At 43.8% G+C, this 22792-nt stretch overlaps 1 protein-coding gene across 1 annotated transcript in view; it reads right to left on the reverse strand.

The window, feature by feature from the left end:
• Positions 1-22792, reverse strand: part of C5 (complement C5) — a 77379-nt gene that overhangs the window by 13071 nt on the left and 41516 nt on the right. The window contains exons 22-31 of the mRNA XM_021151753.2: positions 21676-21736; positions 18601-18690; positions 17022-17234; positions 16546-16621; positions 13523-13682; positions 11800-11895; positions 9784-9955; positions 6934-7139; positions 4445-4597; positions 961-1023 (exon numbers count right to left, since the gene is read on the reverse strand). Of these exons, the coding sequence (XP_021007412.1) occupies positions 961-1023; positions 4445-4597; positions 6934-7139; positions 9784-9955; positions 11800-11895; positions 13523-13682; positions 16546-16621; positions 17022-17234; positions 18601-18690; positions 21676-21736 (1290 nt within the window). The remainder of the gene's footprint in view (positions 1-960; positions 1024-4444; positions 4598-6933; positions 7140-9783; positions 9956-11799; positions 11896-13522; positions 13683-16545; positions 16622-17021; positions 17235-18600; positions 18691-21675; positions 21737-22792) is intronic.

Below are 22792 nucleotides of genomic sequence, written 5' to 3' on the forward strand. Positions count from 1 at the left end.
TGCAGCAGGCCAGCTCCCTGGGCTAACACACCTCACTGCATGCAGCAGGCCAGGTCCCTGGGCTAACACACCTCACTGCATGGAGGCTAGCTCCCCAGGCCTGCAGATTCACTTCTTACTCTACTCTCAGCTAGCCTAAGAAGAGCTGACTGCTCTACACACTTTCGAGGCAAACAAGACCCTGTAAATATTTGGATGCATAGGATACTGTCAGAAATAGATACACTGACAGCAACAAGAATTAAGGGGAAACCAGACAACCCACGTTCCTGTGAGCCATCTATAGATAGTCCTTCAAGCAACAAACATGCAAAAGGTGGAAGGGAGCATAATCAGAATCGATGTGATTGCTGCTCAGAACGGGCAGCTCTAAGCTGTGTGGACACACACAAAGAACAAAGAACATTAACCCCCAAAGACACCAAGTAAATGAAACAACTGTTACCGACCATACAACACACATGTCATGCACCCAAGAAACACACACACACACACACACACACACAAAACCATAACATTTATAGATCTCATACTATGTAACAATGTGGATATTTTCTAAGTTGCCTTATGTATATATGTATCTTTGTTAGGGAAATTTTTCATTGTGCAAACATCTTGGAATATATTTATACAAACTAAGGTAGTATGACATCACTAGCTGTTGTAGTCTTACATGACTGTACTGTAGGTAGCCATTTGTTGGCAGAAATGTCATAATGCAGTGCATGATATATGCAAAATATAAAATTTCCCACAAATGCATGGAGGGCATGTACTCAAGTACCATCAGTTAGTATCTAAAATAAACCATGAGAATGGTCAAGACATCACAAAGAATTAAATAAATGAATCCCACTTTAGTCATGGTAACCCAAGACATATTTCTGTGACTTTGAGTAAAGTATTTTTTTCCATGTTACCTAGACACACAGCTTTCTTCTGCACCAGCCAGATACTCACATATACTGTGGCCAAGCCACTGCTGTAGCCTGTGCTGACAACAAGGTCATCATTGAGAGATACCTGGAGGGATGGACAGAGAAACCATGCTTTCATTCTTGATTTGAGAGAGCCAAGAAAAGAGTTGGGGTGGTGGGGGCTTGCCAGCCTTCTCTCTTGGATCTTATGAAATTAAGTGGATGACATTGAAGATCTGCACTCAGCAGGCTCTAAAAGATGCTATGACCTCTCACCTCTGCCTTTCACCTGTAACAGGATGCTCCCTTCCTTAGCAAGCCAACTAAAGCAATAAGCAGAGGTGTGTGTGTGTGTGTGTGTGTTTGTGTATAATATATATATTCTATGTAAAGTATGTATAAATTATATATTTATAAAATATATAAGATATATTCTATATAAAACTAGATGTTCATTAATTATAGATATATATATACATAACACACATAAATATTCATTGTGAGACCAGGTATTTAGTTCCCTTTCTAAGTGAACAAATTTCTTTTGGAGTCTAGTTCAAGACTCAGCATCTCATGTGCTAGTAGGGTCTGTTTTCATAAGCACCAAGATTCAAGACTCTGAAGTGGCCACAATATGTGTCTTGTCCTCTGCGACCTCCCACTTGCACCTCTCTTCCATTTTTACTTTACTTTATTTTGTATGTGAGTGCACCATAGCTGTTCTCAGACACACCGGAAGAGGGCATCGGGTCTCATTACAGATGGTTGTGAGCCACCATGTGGTTGCTGGGAATTGAACTCAGGACCTCCAGAAGAATAGTCAGAGCTCTTAACCACTGAGCCATCTCTCCAGCCCCTCTTACACTTCTTGATGGTACATCGTCTTTGCTTTTGACTGGCTTGTTCTTATTTAAACCCCACCCAGATGCCTGACCCTAAGCCCCTGGAACTCTACCCCAAGCCTCTGGCCACCCCACATAATCCTGCTAAAAATCTATGCTTGCTGTTCTTTTTCCCACTCCCCGAGATAAAAGTGAAGACACAGATTCAGCTAAACAACTGTCCTCCCTAGAGACACTCTGTCATCCACCTGTAGTAGTTCAGAGCCATTACTTTGATCAAGGCTGAAGACTCAGCCCCCACTCCCTCCACACTTGCCTTGTTCAGTTCTCTTTGCCTGGCACAATGGTGCAAAGTAGGTTTGGTGCACATTCAAGTTTGCCAATCATTTCCTTCAAGTTTCAATAAACCCAGGGAAATAGATCACCTTTCCTAGTCTCCCTGACAGGATACAGTAGCGTTTACTCAGGGAATGAGTGCTTCCAGATGCCAAATGGGAAAAGCTTTAAAGGAGTCTAGGAAATGCTGTGCACTGTACCCCATCTCTGTCCCGCTACCTCTCAGAGTCACTGTGCTTAGTAACACACATTAGAGACCAGATTTAACTGCATTTTAACAAGAGTGCCCATGTCTATTATTCAACTACCTAACACATTGCTTCTTGTGACACATTTTAGGGAAAGGCACATTTAGAGAATTCCAAGCTGCACGTGAAAGCATCTACGCTGAGGTCGTGCTATTCGAAGATGGATAAAGGCCCCTTGCAGCATTACTCTTAAAGCGGCGAGAAGTAATTCTGCCTACTCGAAGGAGGGTGTGATGGCTCCTTTAATTGACAGTGTGACATCATTAGTATCACCCAGAAAGCATCTCAATGAGGGACTACATTGTTCTATACTGGGTTGGCTGTGAGCTTGTCTGTAGAGCAGAGCCTTAGTTATGTTAATTTATACAGGAAGACCCGCCCACTCTGGGCAGCACCATTCTCTGGACGCTGGACCTAAAAAACTAGAGCAAGTGAGCTGAACGTAAGCACATAAGCACATTCCCACACTCACTTGACTATGAGCATGAGTAGTTGCTTAGAGCTCCAGCCTCCTTGATTTCCTCCTCAATGATGGACTGTATCCCAGAACTGTGAGTTAAACCTTTTCTCCCATACATTGTTAATCACAGCAAAGGACCCGAAAATAGGAACAGGTCTACTATGCTGCTCAGACCTACAGCTCCTCATTAGAGTTTAGAATCATAATCTGTGTCTTTGGTGATTTCTAAATGTTCCCTTGGACATATTCTCAACTAGAGGCCACCCACAGTATGCCACCGAGAGAGAGAGAGAGAGAGAGAGAGAGAGAGAGAGAGAGAGAGACAGACAGACAGACAGACAGAGACAGAGACAGACAGAGACAGAGACAGAGACAGAGACAGAGACAGACAGAGAGAGAATATGGACACAATGGGTGTGCATATATCAAATGACTGGTACAGATTGAAAAAGCCATGCCCTAAACTGGAGAGATGGCTCAGTGGTCAGAAGCACTGACTGCTCTTCCAGAGGACCTGGGCTCAATTCCCAGGACCCACGTGGCAGCTCATAACTGCCCATAACTCCAGTTTCAGGGGATCCAACACCCCCACACAACTATACATGCAGGCAAAACACGAATGCACATGAAATAAAACTAAATAAATTATTTAAAAGAAAAGGAAGGCCAGGCCTAATGTCTAGAGCCCTGTTGCCAGAACTGATTTTTTTTCAAAAGAAATCAGAAATCAGATCTGTATTTGAAATGTTTGGATCATTAATTACTGGCTTAGATTTTTGTCTATGGCTGTGTCCTTATTATTGTATAATATTATTATATTATTATTTTGCTATGAGCCACTGATTTATGATTTTTGCTTAAGTTTTATTTCTCATATCTATTTACTCTGACAAGCATGGATCTGTAGGGCATGTAGTTAGTGAGGGCTATTTCCATTTGCCTATATATTAAATGCACTAAATTCACACATGGTAACTAGAAAAACATGCATTAGACTGTTGACTGAAGACTCTCAACAATACTAATATAGAATATACTTTGCCTAATGTATCCTTGTCTTTGGGAAATTTTCATAACACATTAGAATTTTTCCTTTAAAAACTAATCTAGCTTTGGAAAGATATGGAGCAAGGAGTCCAGAGATCCAGAGCCACAGTGCACACCAGCCACAGTCTGTGTGCCAGATCAAGCAAGGGTAAAAAGGACCAGCAGCAGCAGGTGCTCAGACATGTTTCATGTCTCTTCAATGGTGCTTTTGCATGTGCTGTTACATATGACGATTGCTCTTTATCTGACTACCCCTTTCTGATTCTTCCAGACAGAGCCTATACACATGGACACAGTAAACCCTTCCCTATACAGAACATGTCAGCCTGGATCAGGAGGCCCCCTCTGCACTTCCACAGAAGTGTTTCAGAACTCTTGCTTATTTAAATGACTGTCCCTCCTCAGGACTTGAGTTCTTTGTATTTTCTTCTTGAATCAGCAATGATGATGATATAATAGGATCCCTAATTAGGAGTCAGGAGGTACTCAACACTTGTTTAAGCAGCGAATAAAAGCACACATACAGTAAGAATGGAAGGGATGACTTAAACATCTCATCTGATTGCAAAATATTATGAAAATGTCGTCATTTACCTCCACTGGCCTCCCCAGGAAATGCTTCTCTGTCACCTTATACTTGTGGATGTCACCTTTGTGTTTGTAGGCGACATTGATGTCCATATCCAAATGAATTTGTTTTAACAGGAGTGAATATTCTGTCAGGCCCTCGATGGCATTAATCGTATCCTAGCAAGAATCCACAAGGCACAAAAGCACATTTAGTTTCTTTATTCATGCTCAGCTTACAAACAGACCCATCTTCTTTTTGAGAATGGGATTCTGATACATAGACTTAAACTTGAAATGCTTTTACTTCAGGCTCCTAAACACTTATGTGCACCCAGCTCTATAAATTTCCTTCTTGGGAGATGGTAGGCAGCACTGTCTAGAGATGAAACTCTAGCTGACCAGGTGAAGCAGGTTGAGGGGCTGTTGGGGGAGGTCTAAGGAAGGACATTGCTTTCAGCAGAAACAGGAAGGAAATATGGCCTCAGGTCTGGGTTTGCTATGTACTCAGTACACATGCCCTCAAGCAAGTCACTCTGAAAATTGCCTCTGGTTCTGTAGGAATTTCTCTTCCTGGCCTGGTAGCCTCAGCCTAACCACCCCAATAGTGAGGCCCAACTCTCCCTTCCTGATCGTATTAATGTTCATTTCCTGCCCCTCAATTTAGAATACTGTCGTTTATAGTTATTGCTGTCTTCCTCTCTATAATATAAGATCCATGAAGCACACAGGTCTATGTCCTCCTTGGTGTGTGCGGTAGTTGACTGTGTTTGATGTGTTGAAAACTTAATGTTCAAAGTGGCAATGTTGGGGCGGGGTGTCTAACAGGAGGACTGCAGGTCATGGTGGCACCACCCTCACAAGTAGGTAAATGTCATTATCCTTAATAAAAGAGTGACTCTGTCTCTTCCTTCTCCTCTCCCCCCCTTCTCCCTTCTCCCTCTCTGTTCTTCTTTCTCCTCTTTCTTCTTCTCTTTGTTCTTCCTGGAATGACACAGCAAAGATAATTTTGCCAATTATGGTTCCTCAATCTTGGTCTTTCCATCCTTGAGAAACATGAGCTAATACTCGTTTATTAATTATAAATTACTCAGCTGTGTTGTCCCACTACAGCCATGACTGAGACAGTGTTCAGTCATGGACACTGCATTGCATTTAGAAGGGACACATGGTTGCTCTTCAAACAGTGTTTGAGGAAGGAATACTTGAACAAATTGTATCATTATGTATCTTCCTCATCTTATCCTATAATATGAGTAACTGTGACTAGATACTAAATGTCTGGTTTCTCCTGTGTCTTTCGCAGCAATGCGAATCAATAGAGCACATTTTTCTGCTAAGCCTGGCTGTCTCTGCAATAAAACCCTTCAAACATTCACCAAATTAATCTAGAGAAACCCCTGTACGTCTCACACAGTCACACCACCATTATCTAAACATCTAGAGGGCAAACATCGGAGCTCAACTTTAAACACAGATGCATGCAGTCATGAACCACTTCAAGACAGAGCATGCTCTGAAAATGGATTGCTGGGCAATTTTCATAATTGTGTAAGCATCACTGAGTGCTCACACAAACCCGGGTAGTACAAGTCAATCCCAAACAAGAGACACAGTGAACATGACACCTGAGCATGTTCTTTGTGAAATATGCATGTATTAATATGGTTCTCTTTTAGAAGCAGAACGAATAGATTCTCAATAAGGACACGTTATGGTATATGGATGGGATGCATTTGGATGTAGAACATGTCCTTAGTTGCTGAGAGCTCCTGTGTTTAATCCATAGAAATCCCAAATAAGCACACAGGCCTGTGATGTAGTTGCCTAGCATCCATGACCAAGCATCACTGTATGTAGTTTTAGGTGTTACACTGTATGTGATTGGTAGGGCAGTAAGTTTGCTCACACCAAGCTTAAGCATCAGCACAAACATGTAATGTGTTATATACAACATAAAGATAACCACAAATCTACTCGTAGGCAATAGGAACTTTTTAGCTCTGTTATAATTTTATAAGTTATCATACTTGTGGTCTGCTATTGACCAAAACATTGTTATGTAATACATGCATAACAGTGGTCAGAACATAAACCATATTTGATGGTAGATAGCGATAGTGATAGTCGTGCAGGAGAGGAATCATCAGTGCCTTTGTTCCCGTGGCAGCCACTAGTCATTAAACAAGATGTGATGTAATTGCTGATAACCAATTCCATGGTCTTTTAAAGACAATGAAAGAAGCACACTGGGCATAGACTCAGGACTCATGGGTCCTGATGTGGACCCTTGAATTAGCCTCCTTAGGCTCATGTCCTCTCCTGAATAATGAAGTTACCAATACAGATAACTTCCAGTGTCCAATGATTCTAGACTTAAATTGTACCTACAGGAGCTCATTTGTTAGAAAGAATCATAGAACCCAGAGTGTAAAAGGTGTATGTGGGAAACACGAACATGGATCAGGCTAAGAACACACTAAGAACATGCTAAGGACACACTAAGGACATGTTACCTGGGTGGAATAAAAGCCGCCTCCATACCTCTGCTCTTCAGATAGCCACTTGATGATTGGGTTGACATAATTCATATCCTTCAGTTTCAGGCTGGCGAGCAAAGCATAGGCTGTGGTTTCAACCATACCTGCTGTGCCGCTGCTAGGCACAGAGCTGTCTGGACGTTTGAGAGTATCTCTCCAGTAACGGTAAATGGGCGGATCACCTGAGGTCAACACAGGACATTCCTCAGTAAAAGTAAAAATCGGGACCTTGATGCAATCCTAGCACATGGTGACTGCTCTCTCACTTCTAGAAGGTTCTCTTCTTTGTAAGAACTTCATCAAGATGGCCAAGAAAAAGTGCGATCCCATAGTACAGTGCCCTTGGTCCCCATTGTAGAAGGATGGCCACACATGCCAGGGAGTACATCCGGTCTGACAGTGAAGCAGCAAGCCTGATCAGCTGGGACTTAGCAGATGCAGCTATCTGGCTCTATCTTCTATTCTCTCCTATTAGCTGGCTTGATCAACCCACGAAGTTTATTAGTTCTGTGAAACCCAGTCTCCTAATACTGTACATAGATAATATTCACTTACATTTGGTGAAAGTCACGAGATACACAGGGGAAAGAATTTATAGGCCAGCAAACACTAGCCATAGATGAAGGATTATCATTTTTCACATCAGCAGAACAGACTTGACATAATGTCTTTCTCCTTGGAGGAAAAAGATCATAGCCTGGAGTGTATGAAGTGACACCCAGATTGGCAGGTAGGCTCTCTCTCTTCCTGACAGAAAGCATCCGTGTGCAGCATTTCCTACAACATAGATCCTAACTTACATATAATTTTGAGGTATCTTCTTACAATTAATTATCATATGATTTACATGATTCTGAACAAGATTTTTTTGTTCATACTCAGATTTACCATACTTAAAATGAAAGGCTTATTTAGGTTTTAAATATTATTTGAATTATTTAGTCCCTCCCCCATCTTTTAAAGTGTATGGTTTTATAATGAATCTTACAAAACCCAAGACATTTTATGCTATTTCTGAAGCGTTAAAGAAGTGGTTTCAAGGTGTTAAGACTTAGGCTTTTTTTTTTGGTCTTTTTCGAGACAGGGTTTCTCTGTATATCCCTGGCTGTCCTGGAACTCACTCTGTAGACCAGGCTGGCCTCGAACTCAGAAATCCGCCTGCCTCTGCCTCCCGAGTGCTGGGATTAAAGGTGTGGGCCACCACTGCCCGGCAAACTTAGACATTTTTAAATGATGACAAAGGTAACATTTTGTAGACAGTCATAAACCTCGTATAGAACTTGCTTAATGTTTAAAAAGTTCAGATTGGGACAGGCTCAGAACTGTAGCCATGCCGATGGTCGGTCACTCCCGTCTCCCAGTGAGACGAAGTCAAGCCACACATGTCTTGTCTCAGTGGCTTAAGTTAGAGCCTGCTGTGGGAAGTGGAGGCAGCATAGGCCAGTTTCAGCTTCAGTTTATCTGATTGCCTGGACACTGCTGTGGCTCACGCTGGTTTGGTCTCACTGAACCAGTGTTGGATAGAAGGAGCCTGTGTCATGAGGACAAATAGGTGGATGCTTTTCTGGGGGGTGGGGGTGGGTAGAGATTCGTTACTCTAGTCCAGTCCTCTCTTCTGTCTCCCCAAAGTTCCCACTTGCCTTCCCACCATGAGGGCTTAGAAGCCCTCATGATGCTGGGTGTGTGCCTGGACTCCCAGAGCCATTAGTTAAAAGGAATCTCTTTCCTTTGCCTGTCTCTGGTACTCCATTGTAACAACAGAACAAACACCAAGACAGGCGCTTTAACCATTGCATTACTGTTTGCATAATCCCGGAGACCCTGTACTGACCCCTAACGTCCCAGCCTGCCTTCCACTGCTCCCTCACCTCTCCTTCCCTGCTTTTACTTCCTGCTCTTCTCACTGGCACCCCATTGGCCTCCATGCTGCTACTGCAGCACCAGGAATGCTCAGGCCCCAGGACATTTGCACTTGCTATTTCTCTACCAGAAACAGCCTTTTCTATAGCCTTGGCACTTGCTTCCTCTCCTTTCATATTTACATTCAAATACAGTTATATGCTGCACAATGATATTTTGGCCAACGGCAGGCCACATGTGGTGTTATGTACCCCTTGGTCTCCATGGCTACAGTATTTAGGTTCATGTCAGTATACTCTGTGGTGCAATGGGTGAACATTTCTCTAAATACACTGAGTGGCACTCCGCTCTATCTTGTTCTTGTGGCTTACACCCAGTTACGTAATCTAAACGTTATCTATTGTACGTGTATGTGAGTGGGTGCATTTGTGCACGGCATGCTTGTGGAAGTCAGGGGACCACTCGCAGGAACTGATTCTCCCCTCCCACCAGTCTTGGTGATTGAATTTGGGTTGTCAGGCTGGGCAACGGCAAGCCCCTTTACTTACGAGCCATCTTGTTGGCCCTAGATGTTTTGTTTTTTCTCGTTTTGTCTTGTCTGGAACTCTCCATCCCCCTGCCTCAGTTTCTCAGATGCTGGGAATTACAGAAGTACACTACCACACCCTGTTTATATTTATTCAGCTCTGGTTAGATTTGTTGATTTGTCCCTTGAGTGTAGAACAGTGCCCAGACACAGGAAGAAGCCATAGGATGCTAACTACCTCTGTGTTGAATGATTGAACACACATTTTCTGAGTGAATAATGATTTGAGTAACAGGATTCATCACCCTGTGGTGTGATGGTTAGTTCCATGTGGGCAAGTATGCCATCTTCCTCTGCTTTCATTGCAACCACTTCCCAGAAGCGCAGACCCTCGGTGCTCACTCAGTACCTGCTTAGAAACTATGTGGAGCGAGTCCTACCTTTAACAAAAGCTTCCTTCTTCAGGGCTGACACAATTAGACGAAACCTTGGGTGGGTTCTGTCTCCTAGGGAAAGAGCATAGGCTACAATGGCCAGTGTGAAGGTGCTCTTGGATGGCAGGGTGTTTTCAAGCAGGAAGGAGTCGGCTTTATCTAGCGCTGTGTGGATTTTCTGGAAGCAAGAGCAGAAGACAGTTACCTTTCCTTCCCCAGCATCAGCCTGCAAATGGATGAGAGCAACTCTAAGGTTGCTAGCATATGGCTGGGGGGGAAGTAGGTGAGGTGGGAGGGGTTGGGAAGTAGGGAAGGTTGGGAAGTGGGTGAGTGGGCGATGTGGGGGACATGAAGACCTTGGAGACCTGTGAATACAACCAACAAAGCAGACCCTTTAGAGAGAAGGGGTAAAGGCTATCTCAGAAGAAACCACGTGGGTGTCCAGTTTGGCCTATGCTTTGTCATTGAGTTCCCGTTTCTGGTGAGACGTTTGTCCCTTGAATTTCTGATTCATCACTGTCCCAGCCCCTGGGGAGAAGCACCTGCACAGACAGGATTTTCATCCTGTAATATCAGAGCTGAGACAGTCTTGTGTTAGAAAGGATTATATCCAAACAAAACAGAACCAAACCATAGCAGCAAAACAACCAGAGCTGCCGGAGCTCTCAGGCCCTCAGAATGCCCAGGGAGAGTTCCTGTCGTGTTCTGAGAGTGCCAGAGAGCTGCTATGGATGAAGGGCAGGGAGAGCCAGCAAACATCCTGCCTGGCTCCTCCCCTAGATCAACCTGTGCGTCCTGTGGGCGTGAGTGTCAACCAGCATCTACCCGCTGGGAACCAGGTTCTTGTTGACTATTTTCAGTGTGAACTCCAATGCTTCTGGGACCACCCAAGCAGAATGCTTTTGTGTTTGTGGCTCAAATTCAGCAAATCCCATTGGGAACTGAAATTTCAGCCCAGTTGTGTAGTATGATTTACAGGACATGTCTGGTTGACTTCAAGGAGTCCTTAACTTTAGCGCTAGTCTCTAGCGCTTTCCACCAAAGGGCTGGTATCTATAGTAACCTTCAGAAGCTATTACAGCCTTGTTCTTTCCCACACGGACTCTCACTGGACTTGGCGCTTCCTGATAGACTACCATGGCTGCCTAGCAAGTCTCAGGGACCCTCCTGTCTCTGCCTTCCCAGGGCTGGGAATATAGGTGTAGTTGTGTGGTGGTCATGTCTACCTAACTTTTTATGCTCATGCTGGGGATATGAGCTCAGATCCTCAAGCCTCAGTGGCCGGCACTTTACTGATTGCCCATCTTCTGCCTCTGGAGGCTTCTATGATAGTACGAGGAGGAAGATTTCTCTTTACTTCCCCAGCTTCCAAGCAAACAAAAGAATGAGACCCAAAAAATAAAACTGATTGGATGCCAGGGAGTCTCTGCACTACTGAAGGCAGCAGCAAGGTTTAGCAGAGACAAGATCAGAGAGGAGAGTGGAAACCCAGGGGCTGGAGAGATTATGGCTCAGCATGCTAAGAGAACTGGCTGCTCTTGCAGGAGACCCGAGTTCGGTTCCTAGCATCCATATCAGGTGGCTCACAGCTGCCTATAACTCCAGTTCCAAGGGACCTGATGCCCCCTTCTGGTCTCTAAGGTGGATAAGCAGGCACACACACACACACACACACACAAAGATAAATTTTAAAATTTAAAAAGCGAGGGGAGCTATTACACACGGAATCATTCTCCCATCACAGTCCCAGATAACTATCCCAGTTTTACAATTTAGTGATCAGTAACAATGAGCCATGGGAGGTCTCCGACTTACAGTGTCAGCTCTGTCAACTCATGATGAGTCTACAGGCCACACTTTGTGCTAGAATCTATCCCAGTTAGAAACCTTTAGATTCTGGTCTTAAGGCTATTCCCAATAATGTGCAGAGTAGTTTGAAATGAAGTGTACTCTGGTGAGCCCTATCTGCCCCCAAGTTTGTGGTAGGCTAAGTCAGACTAGGGAAGGCAAACTAGTACTTACCATGGTGGGGCATATGTCAACTGCCTTTCTAATTCCAATCACAGAAAAGGCTGTAAGATACAAAGTTTTCTCTTGGGCTTCAGCAGGCAAAGTACCCTAGAACAAAGGATGTTTTAAAAGAAGTGAATGATGTGGTTCAAATCTCTTATGTTTCTACAGCATGCCCTGAAGCTGGATGCCTACTGTTGCCCAAGAACCCTGGAGCTCTGTCATGCCTGCCTTAGTTCGACTCCCCATCCTCATCTGTCAGCTCCATCTCATTCAACCCCATGCCCTTAAAGACCCTATTAAAATACCACATCTGCTCTGAGGCTCCACGTAGGACTTTCAGGGTGATCCAATGCCAGGCTTACAAGACCTCCACTGGAGCTGTTCTACCTCTCCTGACTTATCTTATGCCTCTCACAGTCTACTTCTCTTAGCCGTAGTTCTTTGAATAAATTCTACTCCCTCTCTTCCCCTTACTCCTTTCTCCTCTTTCCATTTCTCCTTCCTCCTCCACTCTGGAATTAAAATTTCCAGGCACAAATAGGTATATGAAAAACATTTCATGTTACCAGTCATCAGAGAAATTCAAACTAGAAGCACAAGGAGTCACCAATGCACGCTGCTACCATGGATATGGCAGAAAGATAAGATGTGAATGTTGCCAAGGGTGTGGAGGAAAGAGAACCACTGTGCATCATTGCTGGGAAATTAGCACAGCCAAATATAGAAAACAGTACTGAGTTCTCCAAAAAGTTCAAAACAAACCCACTGGTATACCAGCTCCACTCCAGGAGGGTATATATCCAGGGAGGGAATCAGGATCTAAAAAGACTCCCATGTTTACTGCAGTGCTGCTCATAATTGCAAGATTTGGGACACACACAGCATACATTTTTTTGTGTGTTTTTTCAAGACAGGGTTTCTCTGTATAGCCCTGGCTGTCCTGGAACTTACTTTGTAGACCAGGCTGGCCTTGAACTCAGAAATCTGCCTGCCTCTGCCTCCCTAGTGTTGGGATTAAAGGTGTGCGCCACCACGCCCGGCTTACAATATACATTTTAAAACAGGTTTTATATCATAAACACAAACAGTTTTGGTAAAAAGGACAAATGAGTTAACTTTGAAGAAAGATTCAGACATACAGTTGACTCAGGGTCCTGTTTCTGCCTCTCCTACATTTCCCAGGTGACAAGTGTGCGACAATGTAGGCTTGATTCTCAGCTGTCAATGAAGGCGCCTCCCTTTCACTAACAAGTATAACACATTTGAAAACCCTTCATGACTGGTTTATATGCTAATTGTCATCCTGACCCCATCTAAAATCACCTGGAAAGTGATTGTCTAGATCAGGTTGGCCTGTGGGTATCTTTGTTGGTGAGAAGATAAGCCCTCTGTGGGCAGCATCATTCCCTAGGTGGGGGTCCTGGACTGCAGAAGAGTGAATACAGTGAGCTGAGTACCTAGGAGCCTGCATTCATTCTTTCTTCATAGCCTGACTAACTTGGTTCCTGCTGCCATGACTACCTGGGTACAGTGGGCTGTGGCCTGCACCTGTAAGGTGAGGTAAGACCTTTCTCACAGAACTTGCTCTTGCCAGGGCATTTTATCATGTAACACAGTGGAGCTAGGACAATTGTATATTTCCCCCTCTTCCTTAACCTCTTGTAATAGGATGGGAATAAAATGAGAGACTGTAAATCAAACTAATGTTAATTTACATATTGGATTTCCTCACCTGTAATTTTATTGGTAGATATTGGGAATTTTCCTTGAAAGAGCCGTTTTCCAGCTGACACTTCTCAACCAGCCATAGCAAAGAGTTACAAATTGAGTTCTCATCCTGTTTTACATACTTGGCCACCTGTCCAAGCACTCTCAGAGCAAAAGCCGTCAGCCTTCAAGACAAAACCGCACACAGACTTTATGACACCGAGTCTCTCCGGGCTTTCTAGTGACACAGTAGTTTCTTTGAAGACTTTATTCAGATGTACGGCTCTAGAGTAAGTCATCATTTTACAGGATGACAAGGGAAGATATTTGAAAAATCTCCAAGACATTCAGTCAACAAATATGAACAGCACACCTTTGCTGATGACACTGTAAGTTAGTACTCAAGCTAAAAATTGATTTCTGGTAAAAAACAAACAAACCCATATTACAGTCAAAGGTCCCAGGGGAAGCGAACAGTTTGGAGTCAAACTACTGATGCACATGGACAGGAGGAAACTCACTGGCATCTGAGCCTCTCTGAGGTCAGGCTTCTTTCTGCAGCCTCCCTTCCTGTTAAGCTCTGCTGTGCACTCAGAACCCCCCACCTGACAAGGGAGTGTTACTGAGGTCACCTACTTAGAAAGTGGCTCCTACTCTCCAACAGCCACACCAGACTAACACCAAGGACAGAACTCCTGACCTCCCTAGCTGCCTAAGAGCCCACTCTTGGAAGCCCTCTCATGTCCTTTGGTTTTTTTGACTCTTCTTTCTCCTGATGTAAAAAAGTTGCTTTAGCCAGGTGTGGTGGTGATGCACGCCAGTACATGGGAGGCAGAGGCAGGCGGGATCTCTTGTGAGTTCGAGGCCAGCCTGGTCTACCAAGCAAGTTCCAGGACAACTAGAGTGGTTATATAGAGATACCCTGTCTTGAGAAAAACCAAGCCTGTTTTAACATTGTATTTTTAAAATGCATTTTAAAGAAAAAAATGTCAGGAGCAAAACTTTTCAAAAATCTCAAAGCACAAAAGAATGGTTCATCCTCATCACCATCATTATCATCATCATCATCACCACCACCACCATCGCCACTCTCTCCTCTCTGAGTCCCCTTCCATCTCTCAACAGGCATCACTGCTTCCAAGATCCAGCCAACGAATGCCAACGGCTCACCCGTGACAGCTGCATTGCTGCTAGCACACAAGCTTCCACTGTGCCAAAGCACCAGTATAATAGTTACATTCTCCTGTCCTTGCGGCTTTCCCCGTTGACATCTTTGTGGTTTTTGTGTTTTACTTTGAGGCAGGGTCTTGCTGTGTAGCCCCAGATACCCTGTAAGCTGAGGTTGGCCACAGATCTAAAGGAAGGCTATCAAAAACCAACTTAGGATTCTGTTTTAATGAAAGACAGAGGGTTCAGTGAGGAACGGGAAAGTGTGTTTGAGAAAGAAAGCAATGGCTTTTGGGGTGCGTTGCATCTGGCACTCTTTGTATCTAGACACCCAGAAATGTGGATCTGGGGCCAGAAGAGAAGTTCATTAGAAACATTGGTTAAGGAGTCATTTACATAGAAGTGATAGAGGTCTTAGGCAATGATAAGACTGTTCAAGAGAGATTACAAGGACTAAGAAGCCAAAGATGAAAATTTCGGAAACATCTATGATTCACTTACTACACCTTGCTGGGAATGGTGGTACATATGCACAGTCCTAACACTCTGGAGGTAGAGGCAGGAGGATGGCTGCAATCCAGGCCCAAACTAAATAGTTAAGTTTCAGACCAGCCAGGTCTACATAAAAAGACTCTGTCAAAAAATTCTAAATTATTGCAGACTGTAAGCATGTTTTATGCAGTAGGGCCTATGGAGTACTGGCACACAGCAAGTCTTTTTTTTTTTTTTTTTTAAGTCTCTCATTCTTTGCAGATATGGCCTTGGGATGCAGCCCAGCTTTGAACTTATGCTCCACCTCCGACTTCTTCCCAGGTGCTGGGGTTGTAAGTACGCAGCACCATGCTTTTCAATAGGAGGGGAAAAAACCCAATAAAATAAAGTTAAGAATCCTGTAAAAGCAGGAGAGCATGTTGTGAAACAGACTGCTGTATACACATTCGCCTCATTTAAACTGTCTTTCCTTAAATTATAAGGGTTACAGAGGCATCTCTTGCTGAATGAAATTGATTGAGGATACGAGGTCCTAGGAGCTCATGAAGCTGCCCACACACTGCACACATCCTTTGGGGACACAGAGAGAGGAAGCATGACGCGCTGGGTGCACTGGGGTGTGGTCTTATACAGAAGGAGACAGCAGAGGCCACCTTAAGAGGGTAACTTTCAGTAAGTCCCGAAGGAAATAAGGCATCCAGTCCTTCCCCCGGGGAGGAGTTGGTGCAGAGGCCCTGAGTCGGGGAGCATATACTATCGGTGTGTTGAGGGACCATAGGGTTCCAGGGGAGCACAGAGCAAGGTGCACAGTGAGGGGAAAATTAGGAACCATTGGTTCTCACCCTAGGTGGGAAGAGAAGCATCTGAATGGCTCTGGCCCCGAGGCCGCTGGGGCTCCTGTGCTCAGTGTCAACGCAGGAGATCAAGTCTGAAGTCAGAAGAACGAGAACAGAGAAAACTGGCTCCAGGCAGGGTGGTGCCCTGAAGCTGGGGAAAGGCAGTCAAGTCCAGAATCTATTTGAAGGTGCATCCACACCCCGTACCTAGATCAGATGTAGTTGTAAGAGCAAGAGAGGTGTGTGGAAGGACTGGGGTGTCAGTCTGAACAAATGGTAGAGAGCTTCACTATGGAAGTCATTGACTCACTCACTCATTCATTCAATTCATCAATTGAATCACATTATCTAATGTGTGCATGTGTGACAAGAGGATAATTTGTGGAAGTCAGTTCTCTCCTTAGACCATATGGGCCTTGGTGATGGAGTTCAGGCTGCCTGGTTTGGCAGCAGGTGCCTTTATCCACTGGGCCATCTCTACTATCCCGTGGCTGTTATTCCTAATGAATGGGTCAACTACTGCATGAAAATATAAGACACAGCCATTACTCACCAGGTACTAGCGCTTGCCCCCTTCCACATGCTGTAGGAATAGTCAGCGTTTCTGTAGGACATGACGCTCACCACCCCTGAGAGGAACCAGAACAGAAGAACACAGCCCTTCACTTCCTGGGCATGCTGGATCGGCCTGGTGAGCCCTCTGTGGTGTGGCCAACACTGGGCTTCTCACAGGAACTGTGTGAACTACTTGAGCTGGGAATCAAATAGAACATTCTGCTCCCATTCAGAGAGGATGGGAGAGCCCCGCAGAGTCTGAGACAGGTGTCTTGGTTTGTATCCAAGCATTTTGGTAAGTTAAGCCAAAATGCCTCAAAAAGAGAACATGCCATGGTTTTTCTTTCTTGTTAAAATTCTTTATAAGTAATCATATATGTATAATTCTTAACAATTTAAATATTATGTTCAATAAGATATTTGCTTAGAATTCTGTAAAATGATGTATAAAATAATTATTGTTTTTTTTTTTACCTTGTTTTATTTTTTTCTCCAGGCTCTGTTTTTTACTCAATGTATCAGGATAGAAAATATTCCAATGGTTTCCTGCTTCCAGGTAGTGGAAAACATAGAACACTGGAGCTATGCTCATGAGCTCTGCCTCTGCACTGCCCTTGGGGAGGTGGGTTAGGATGTCGATGCCTTCCTTACTCAGAACCGTGGACAAGAACTCCCCTACAAGCAGTCCTGAAAGAAAAAGAGACCCAAGTGGACGTAACCACCTGCTATCTGCTCCCAACAGTGTATTCTGAAGAGGAGATGACCAACCTGTCTTCCCCTTTTTAGCATAAGCAGTTTACCTGTGTCCCAGAAATCAGGGGAGCAAGCTGGATTTGATTAGCAGCATAAAGTCTTGGTGGCAGATAAGGTAATGTGGTAGACAAATGGCTGCATAGTTAGGTGCTGACATCATAACCCACACTGACCAATCCTCAGGTGAAGTAGGGCAAAGAAGCCTGAATGGAAAAGGCACTGGCCCTCCAATCTATAGTGACACTGTGCAACCCTGGGCAAGCCAATTTCTTATAAGTCTAACGTCAAGATCGCACGTGATCAAAAAGGCCCTTTCCAGGTCTGAAACTCTGTGATTCCAAGATAAAATGCAGGCAGGTCATTCTGTCCTGTTGGTGATGTGTTACTTCACTGCAAAGAATGATGCCCCTCTGGCAAACACCCTGGAGGGCAGAGAATCCCTGCTCTGGTTTGAATACCTCTGACCCTCCATCTGCTGCAGCCTAACCCACACCGGTGGTGGTGTAAGAAGGCAAGCTTTTTGGGAGGGTGTGGAGAGCCATTTACCCTTTGACATTTTCCTCTTCTACACTTTAGCCATGTGAGGGTGACCCACCAAGGCAGCAGCTGTAAAAACAGGAACAACCTTTGCCAGCCTCTCTATTACCTTGATCTTGGACTTGAAAAACTCCAGAATAGGAGCCTGTTCTTTATAAACTGCCCAGACTCTGGTGTTTCATTATAGCTGCACAAATGGCTAAGCAAGCCCGACCACTCCAGGACTTAAGCTTGGACGGAAAGCTGGTACCACAAGGCCATTTGCAGGTCGCAAAGTCTTTAATGGACTGACTGCTGAGACCACTGGAAGTGAAGTGTGAAACAGCTGTACCCCATTCTAGAGATGTCACTGGGCTCACAAGAGGTACCCTATCCTCATAGGGTAATTTCCAAGTACATTAGAGGAAGGGAGTTAGAAACATAATCAAGTGTTTGAAGACAAGGAAAATGGAAGACAGAGTTCTGTCATGTTCATGTGTGGAGATGAAGAGAAATAAAGAGTAATCACGAATACGTTTGATTTTGGTTGAAGCACAGAGTGAAAAAAGAATTTTTTAAAAATCTATTTATTTATCTGTTTTTCAGACAGGGCTACTCAGACTGGCTTCACCTCACTATGTAGCTGTGGCTGACCTTTCGTTTCTGATCTCCCTGCTTCTGTCTCCCACGGCTGGGATTGGGGCAAGCACCACTGTATCAAGGGCATCCTGCGTGCTAGGCAGCCACTCTACAGCTGGCCCAGAAGTTGGATTTATTAACTTACCTTTGATGCTCAAAATCCTTTCAACGTTGGTCTTGGGGACCAAATCTAATGGGATCCTGTATGGGAATTCCTTTCGTCTGCTAACAATACCTATAACAATAAAAATAATAACAACAACAGCAATAGTACAAGATTAGGTTTGCCCAGAGTCCTATTTTAAATTTAATCTAATTATTTTACTTATTCACATTACGTCCTGCTCATTGCTCCCCTCCCGGTCACTCCTACCCAATCTTTCCCCAATTCCTCTCTCCCCTCCTCTTCTGAGTGGATGGGGGACCCCTGGGTATCCTTCAACTCAGACATGCCCAGAGTTCTTAATGGAAAAAACTATTTTTGATTAAATATCTACTAACAAATAATTTTTCACAATAAAGCACATTAATAATAACATTAAAGTCTTAAAAAGAGAAAAATAGTCAAGGATTTTAATCAAACCCTAGGCTTGTATACTTTCCTTAAACAACACACTGAATTTCGTGTAAGATTTCTGGTCTTTAAAAGGTATGACATAAATGACTTATATATCAACATTATCCACTAGGAAGAGGTGGCCTGCCCCAAATCACTGATATGCAATCTCTGTGTTGTCTGACCATCAGCTCCATCGGGACCGCGACCAAACGCTCTTCCTACTTCCCCTCTCCCCAGTCTGACTTAAGCAGTTTTCTATATACACATAGCTCCACAGCTTCAGAAGGCCAGGGTCAGAGAATTTTAGATTACAGCTGTTTCCTATTGTATGTCATAAATAGGACCAGTTTAGTGGTTACACGGAGACTGTCCCAAGTGCTAAGAGTAACTGGCTGAGAATACTAGAGATGGACTAACTGTATGACCCGGCCCCACCCCACCCCCCACACTCAGGGAACATCTTGGAAGATGGGGCATAAAGAATATAAGAACCAGAAGACAGGGGGGTGGGGGAGCTCGAATGCGACTGTGGGTCAAGCCAGTTAAAAGGTCCTGCAGGGATGAGGGAGGGGCCTCTGAGGCCGGTTGTGTAACAGTTTCCCCTGAGATGGAAACATTCCATCCTACAGGAAGCTCCTTAAGCAGAAAAAAGTAGCCACAGGAAGTTCCAGGAAGACCAGATTCACTCGGTCCCTTCCTGCCAGACTAAGTGAGCAAAACTTCCGCCTCCCTGACAAGCAAAGCTGTAAAGAAGAGTCTGCAACAAGACCAGCTTCCTGGGAGAAGCAGAAACCAACCAGGCTTCCTGGAAGAGGTTTAGATCAGAAAGAACTGGAAGTCACACCCTCCAGCCTGTGGCACTGCCTACAGGCTGTGCAGTGTGCTCCAGGCCCCCAGCTTTTGTGAACGGTCACTAACTCTTAGGTGACCTTTGGTGATGCATCAGTCTATGAATCATGTCTGTTTCTGTAAGTCACCTGTCACTCATATTCTGGTAAGTAAGCCCTGTCTTACTCATTGGTTCACCAAGTTGAACTTTGATGGTATTCTGACTTTGGTCTGTTGGGGATTCCCTATTGTGGATGGGGAGATGTGTGCTTAGTCATCCCAGGGAAAGTATTGTCACACAACAGACTATGTCCCTTCCGGAGGAAGCTATTGGCAATTGATAGCTACCAAAGAAGGGAGAGTCGGTTTTCTTTAGGGAGGTAGACACTGGTAAGTTGCCTATACCCTGGTGGATGACCTCATATCCATGAATATATGGGTGACACTAATTGGACCGGGGGGGCTAAAAAAATAAAAATAATGAAGTAAATAAATAAAAATAAGTAAAAGAGGACATGAAATTGGGAAGGAGAGGACTTAAGAGAAGTTGGGGTGGGTAGTGGAGATTAGCTATGATCAAGATTGCATTAATGTATGAACCATTTAAAGAATAAAAATACTGTTAAAATATCCTACCATTCCCCCAAAACATGATACTATTTGTCACTGTACTGACAGAGAGCCAAGCTTCCACTAAGTCAACTAAGCTGTTATACAAGCTGTTTTTATTTTATTTATATTTTGAGACAGGGTTTTTCTGTGTAACAGAGCCCTGATTCTCCTGGACTCACTTGGTAGACCAAGCTGGCCTCAAACTCAGAGATCTTCTTGCCTCTGCCTCCCAAGTGCTGGGATTAAAGGCGTGCACCACCATACCTGGCTGTTTTTATTGTTTTAACATTGTACAGGGATATTCCAGGTGGTGCCAAGATCCAAGGTGCAACTGTAGGGCTCAACAAAGTCACCATGGTGAAAATCCAGCTCTAGCACTTAGCATAGTCCCTGGCAAGAGGAAGATGCTATGCGTAAGTTCTGAGATCTCATGGATGAGCTACGTGGCTTTGGTAAAGATATAAGAACATTCTTCAAGAAGCAGCTTTGTTATTTAACCCTTGATAAACTTGAAGATACTGTGTTAAAATGAGTCAGTGAAGGTATTTAGGAAGTTTGAACTAAGGATGACAGGGTATGGAGTTTACCGAGCTTAGTTAGCTATGGCATGTGCCTCCTGGCAGAACACAGTGTTTCTATGTTGCATTTACTCCTTTGTTACAGAGAGGTAAGGATGTTTTCAAAGGATTTTTTGAGGGTAAAAATAACTCAGACAAAGAACGGGAATACAGTGATGTTGTAACAATTTAACAAAGGCTGTAGTAGTCTGTCTGGCTGGAAAGAGTTGTAGCACACCGATTCTAACTTTCAGAAGCAGCCTGTACTTAGCTCAGGATTCAGCTGCCAATGTGGGAACAGCTCTTTCGTTGAGAAGATTCATAGCGCGTCAGCTGAAGAAGAAGAGATGGAGCAGTGGAGGGGACTTTGAGAGGTCATCTGACTGTGGTGTCTCTAACAGTGCCTTTTAGTTGCAGAGTGACTTACTTGTTTTCAGGTGTTCTTTAGACAGAGGCTTTTATAATAAAACAACCTGTTACTGTCGTTATGAATAGACTATGGAGTGCAGGGGATGAGTTGTATTGCAATGTGTTTGCATTGTAATGCCCACTAAATAGAGTTATATTTGGCCCCACTCAAATAGATCCAGACAGTTACATTAAAGTTACATTTTAATTTTGTGGCTGGAAAATGACACATAAAAATTAAAATCCTTTTTCCTACCACGAATTCCCTTAGGGTCCAGAATCACACCGGCATAGCTTTCCCTCTTGACTCCTTCTGGCTAAAGAGAAACCAGAAAACATTCCATTAAGGACATAATTACATATATAAGACATGAATTTCCTTGGATCAAGTTCCTCCAGTCCACTTTGCCAGTTTAAAAACAAACAAACAAACAAACAAACAAACAAAAAAACCCGCTCCTTCTCTGAAAAGGCAAACTTGATATGAATACTTCAATGCATACATGCAATGAAAAGATTCTGGCTGTTTGAACATTGGTCAGAGTGAATGCTTAAATGGAATGCTTAAATTTCTTATCGGCCAGGTTATTGGTCAGAATATTTTGTACATATTAACTCATCCAGTTTCCACGAACCTCTGGGGGGTAAGTGCTACAATAACAGATGAGGAAGCCAATGAGGAGGTCAGTCATTTATCCTGTGTAATGCTGATAGAAGCTCGGAGCCAGGATTGAAATCAAAGAAGCTTGCTCCATTTTCTAGTGTGATACAGACATGAGCAGGAATGAGCAGGGCCCGAAAGAATCGGCACAAAAGATTCGGCACAGCTTTTCTTTTTCAAAAGGGACTCCGTGAATTAGCCATGGTGGCCTCAAACTTGCCTCAGCCTCCTGCGTAGTTGGGATTACAGACAAGTCACTGTGCTGGCTGAATACGCATTTGCTGAAGTTAATGGCATAGCTCAGAACAACCCAAAGAATGAAGGCTTCGGACGAGCTGAGAAGTCGTTAACTAGCCAAACAAGCTGTGTAACACTTGGAGGAACAATATTTCATTTTAAATTAGAAAATCATAATTGTGGAATTTTGATGTCAGGAGAACACTCAGCAAATGGCAGGGCTAACAATACTTAATGTGTTGCTGTTTGCCCCTTTGGCCTGCTTATTACCTATTTATAAAGTGGGAAATCTACAAGGCGAGGTCTTAAAATGTCTGTTACTACTTTATATTCAGTATTTAGCCTCATATTTTGCACATAGATTTCAAGATACACTTTCTGCATAAGATGGCAGGGGTGACCCAGAAGGTGCGTATCAAATAGTAAAACTTGGGAAGCCCGGAGTTTGGGCTTTATTGGTGATTTTCTTTTCCTT

Source organism: Mus caroli, chromosome 2 (assembly GCF_900094665.2).
Source record: "Mus caroli chromosome 2, CAROLI_EIJ_v1.1, whole genome shotgun sequence".
Lineage (NCBI taxonomy): Eukaryota > Metazoa > Chordata > Mammalia > Rodentia > Muridae > Mus > Mus caroli.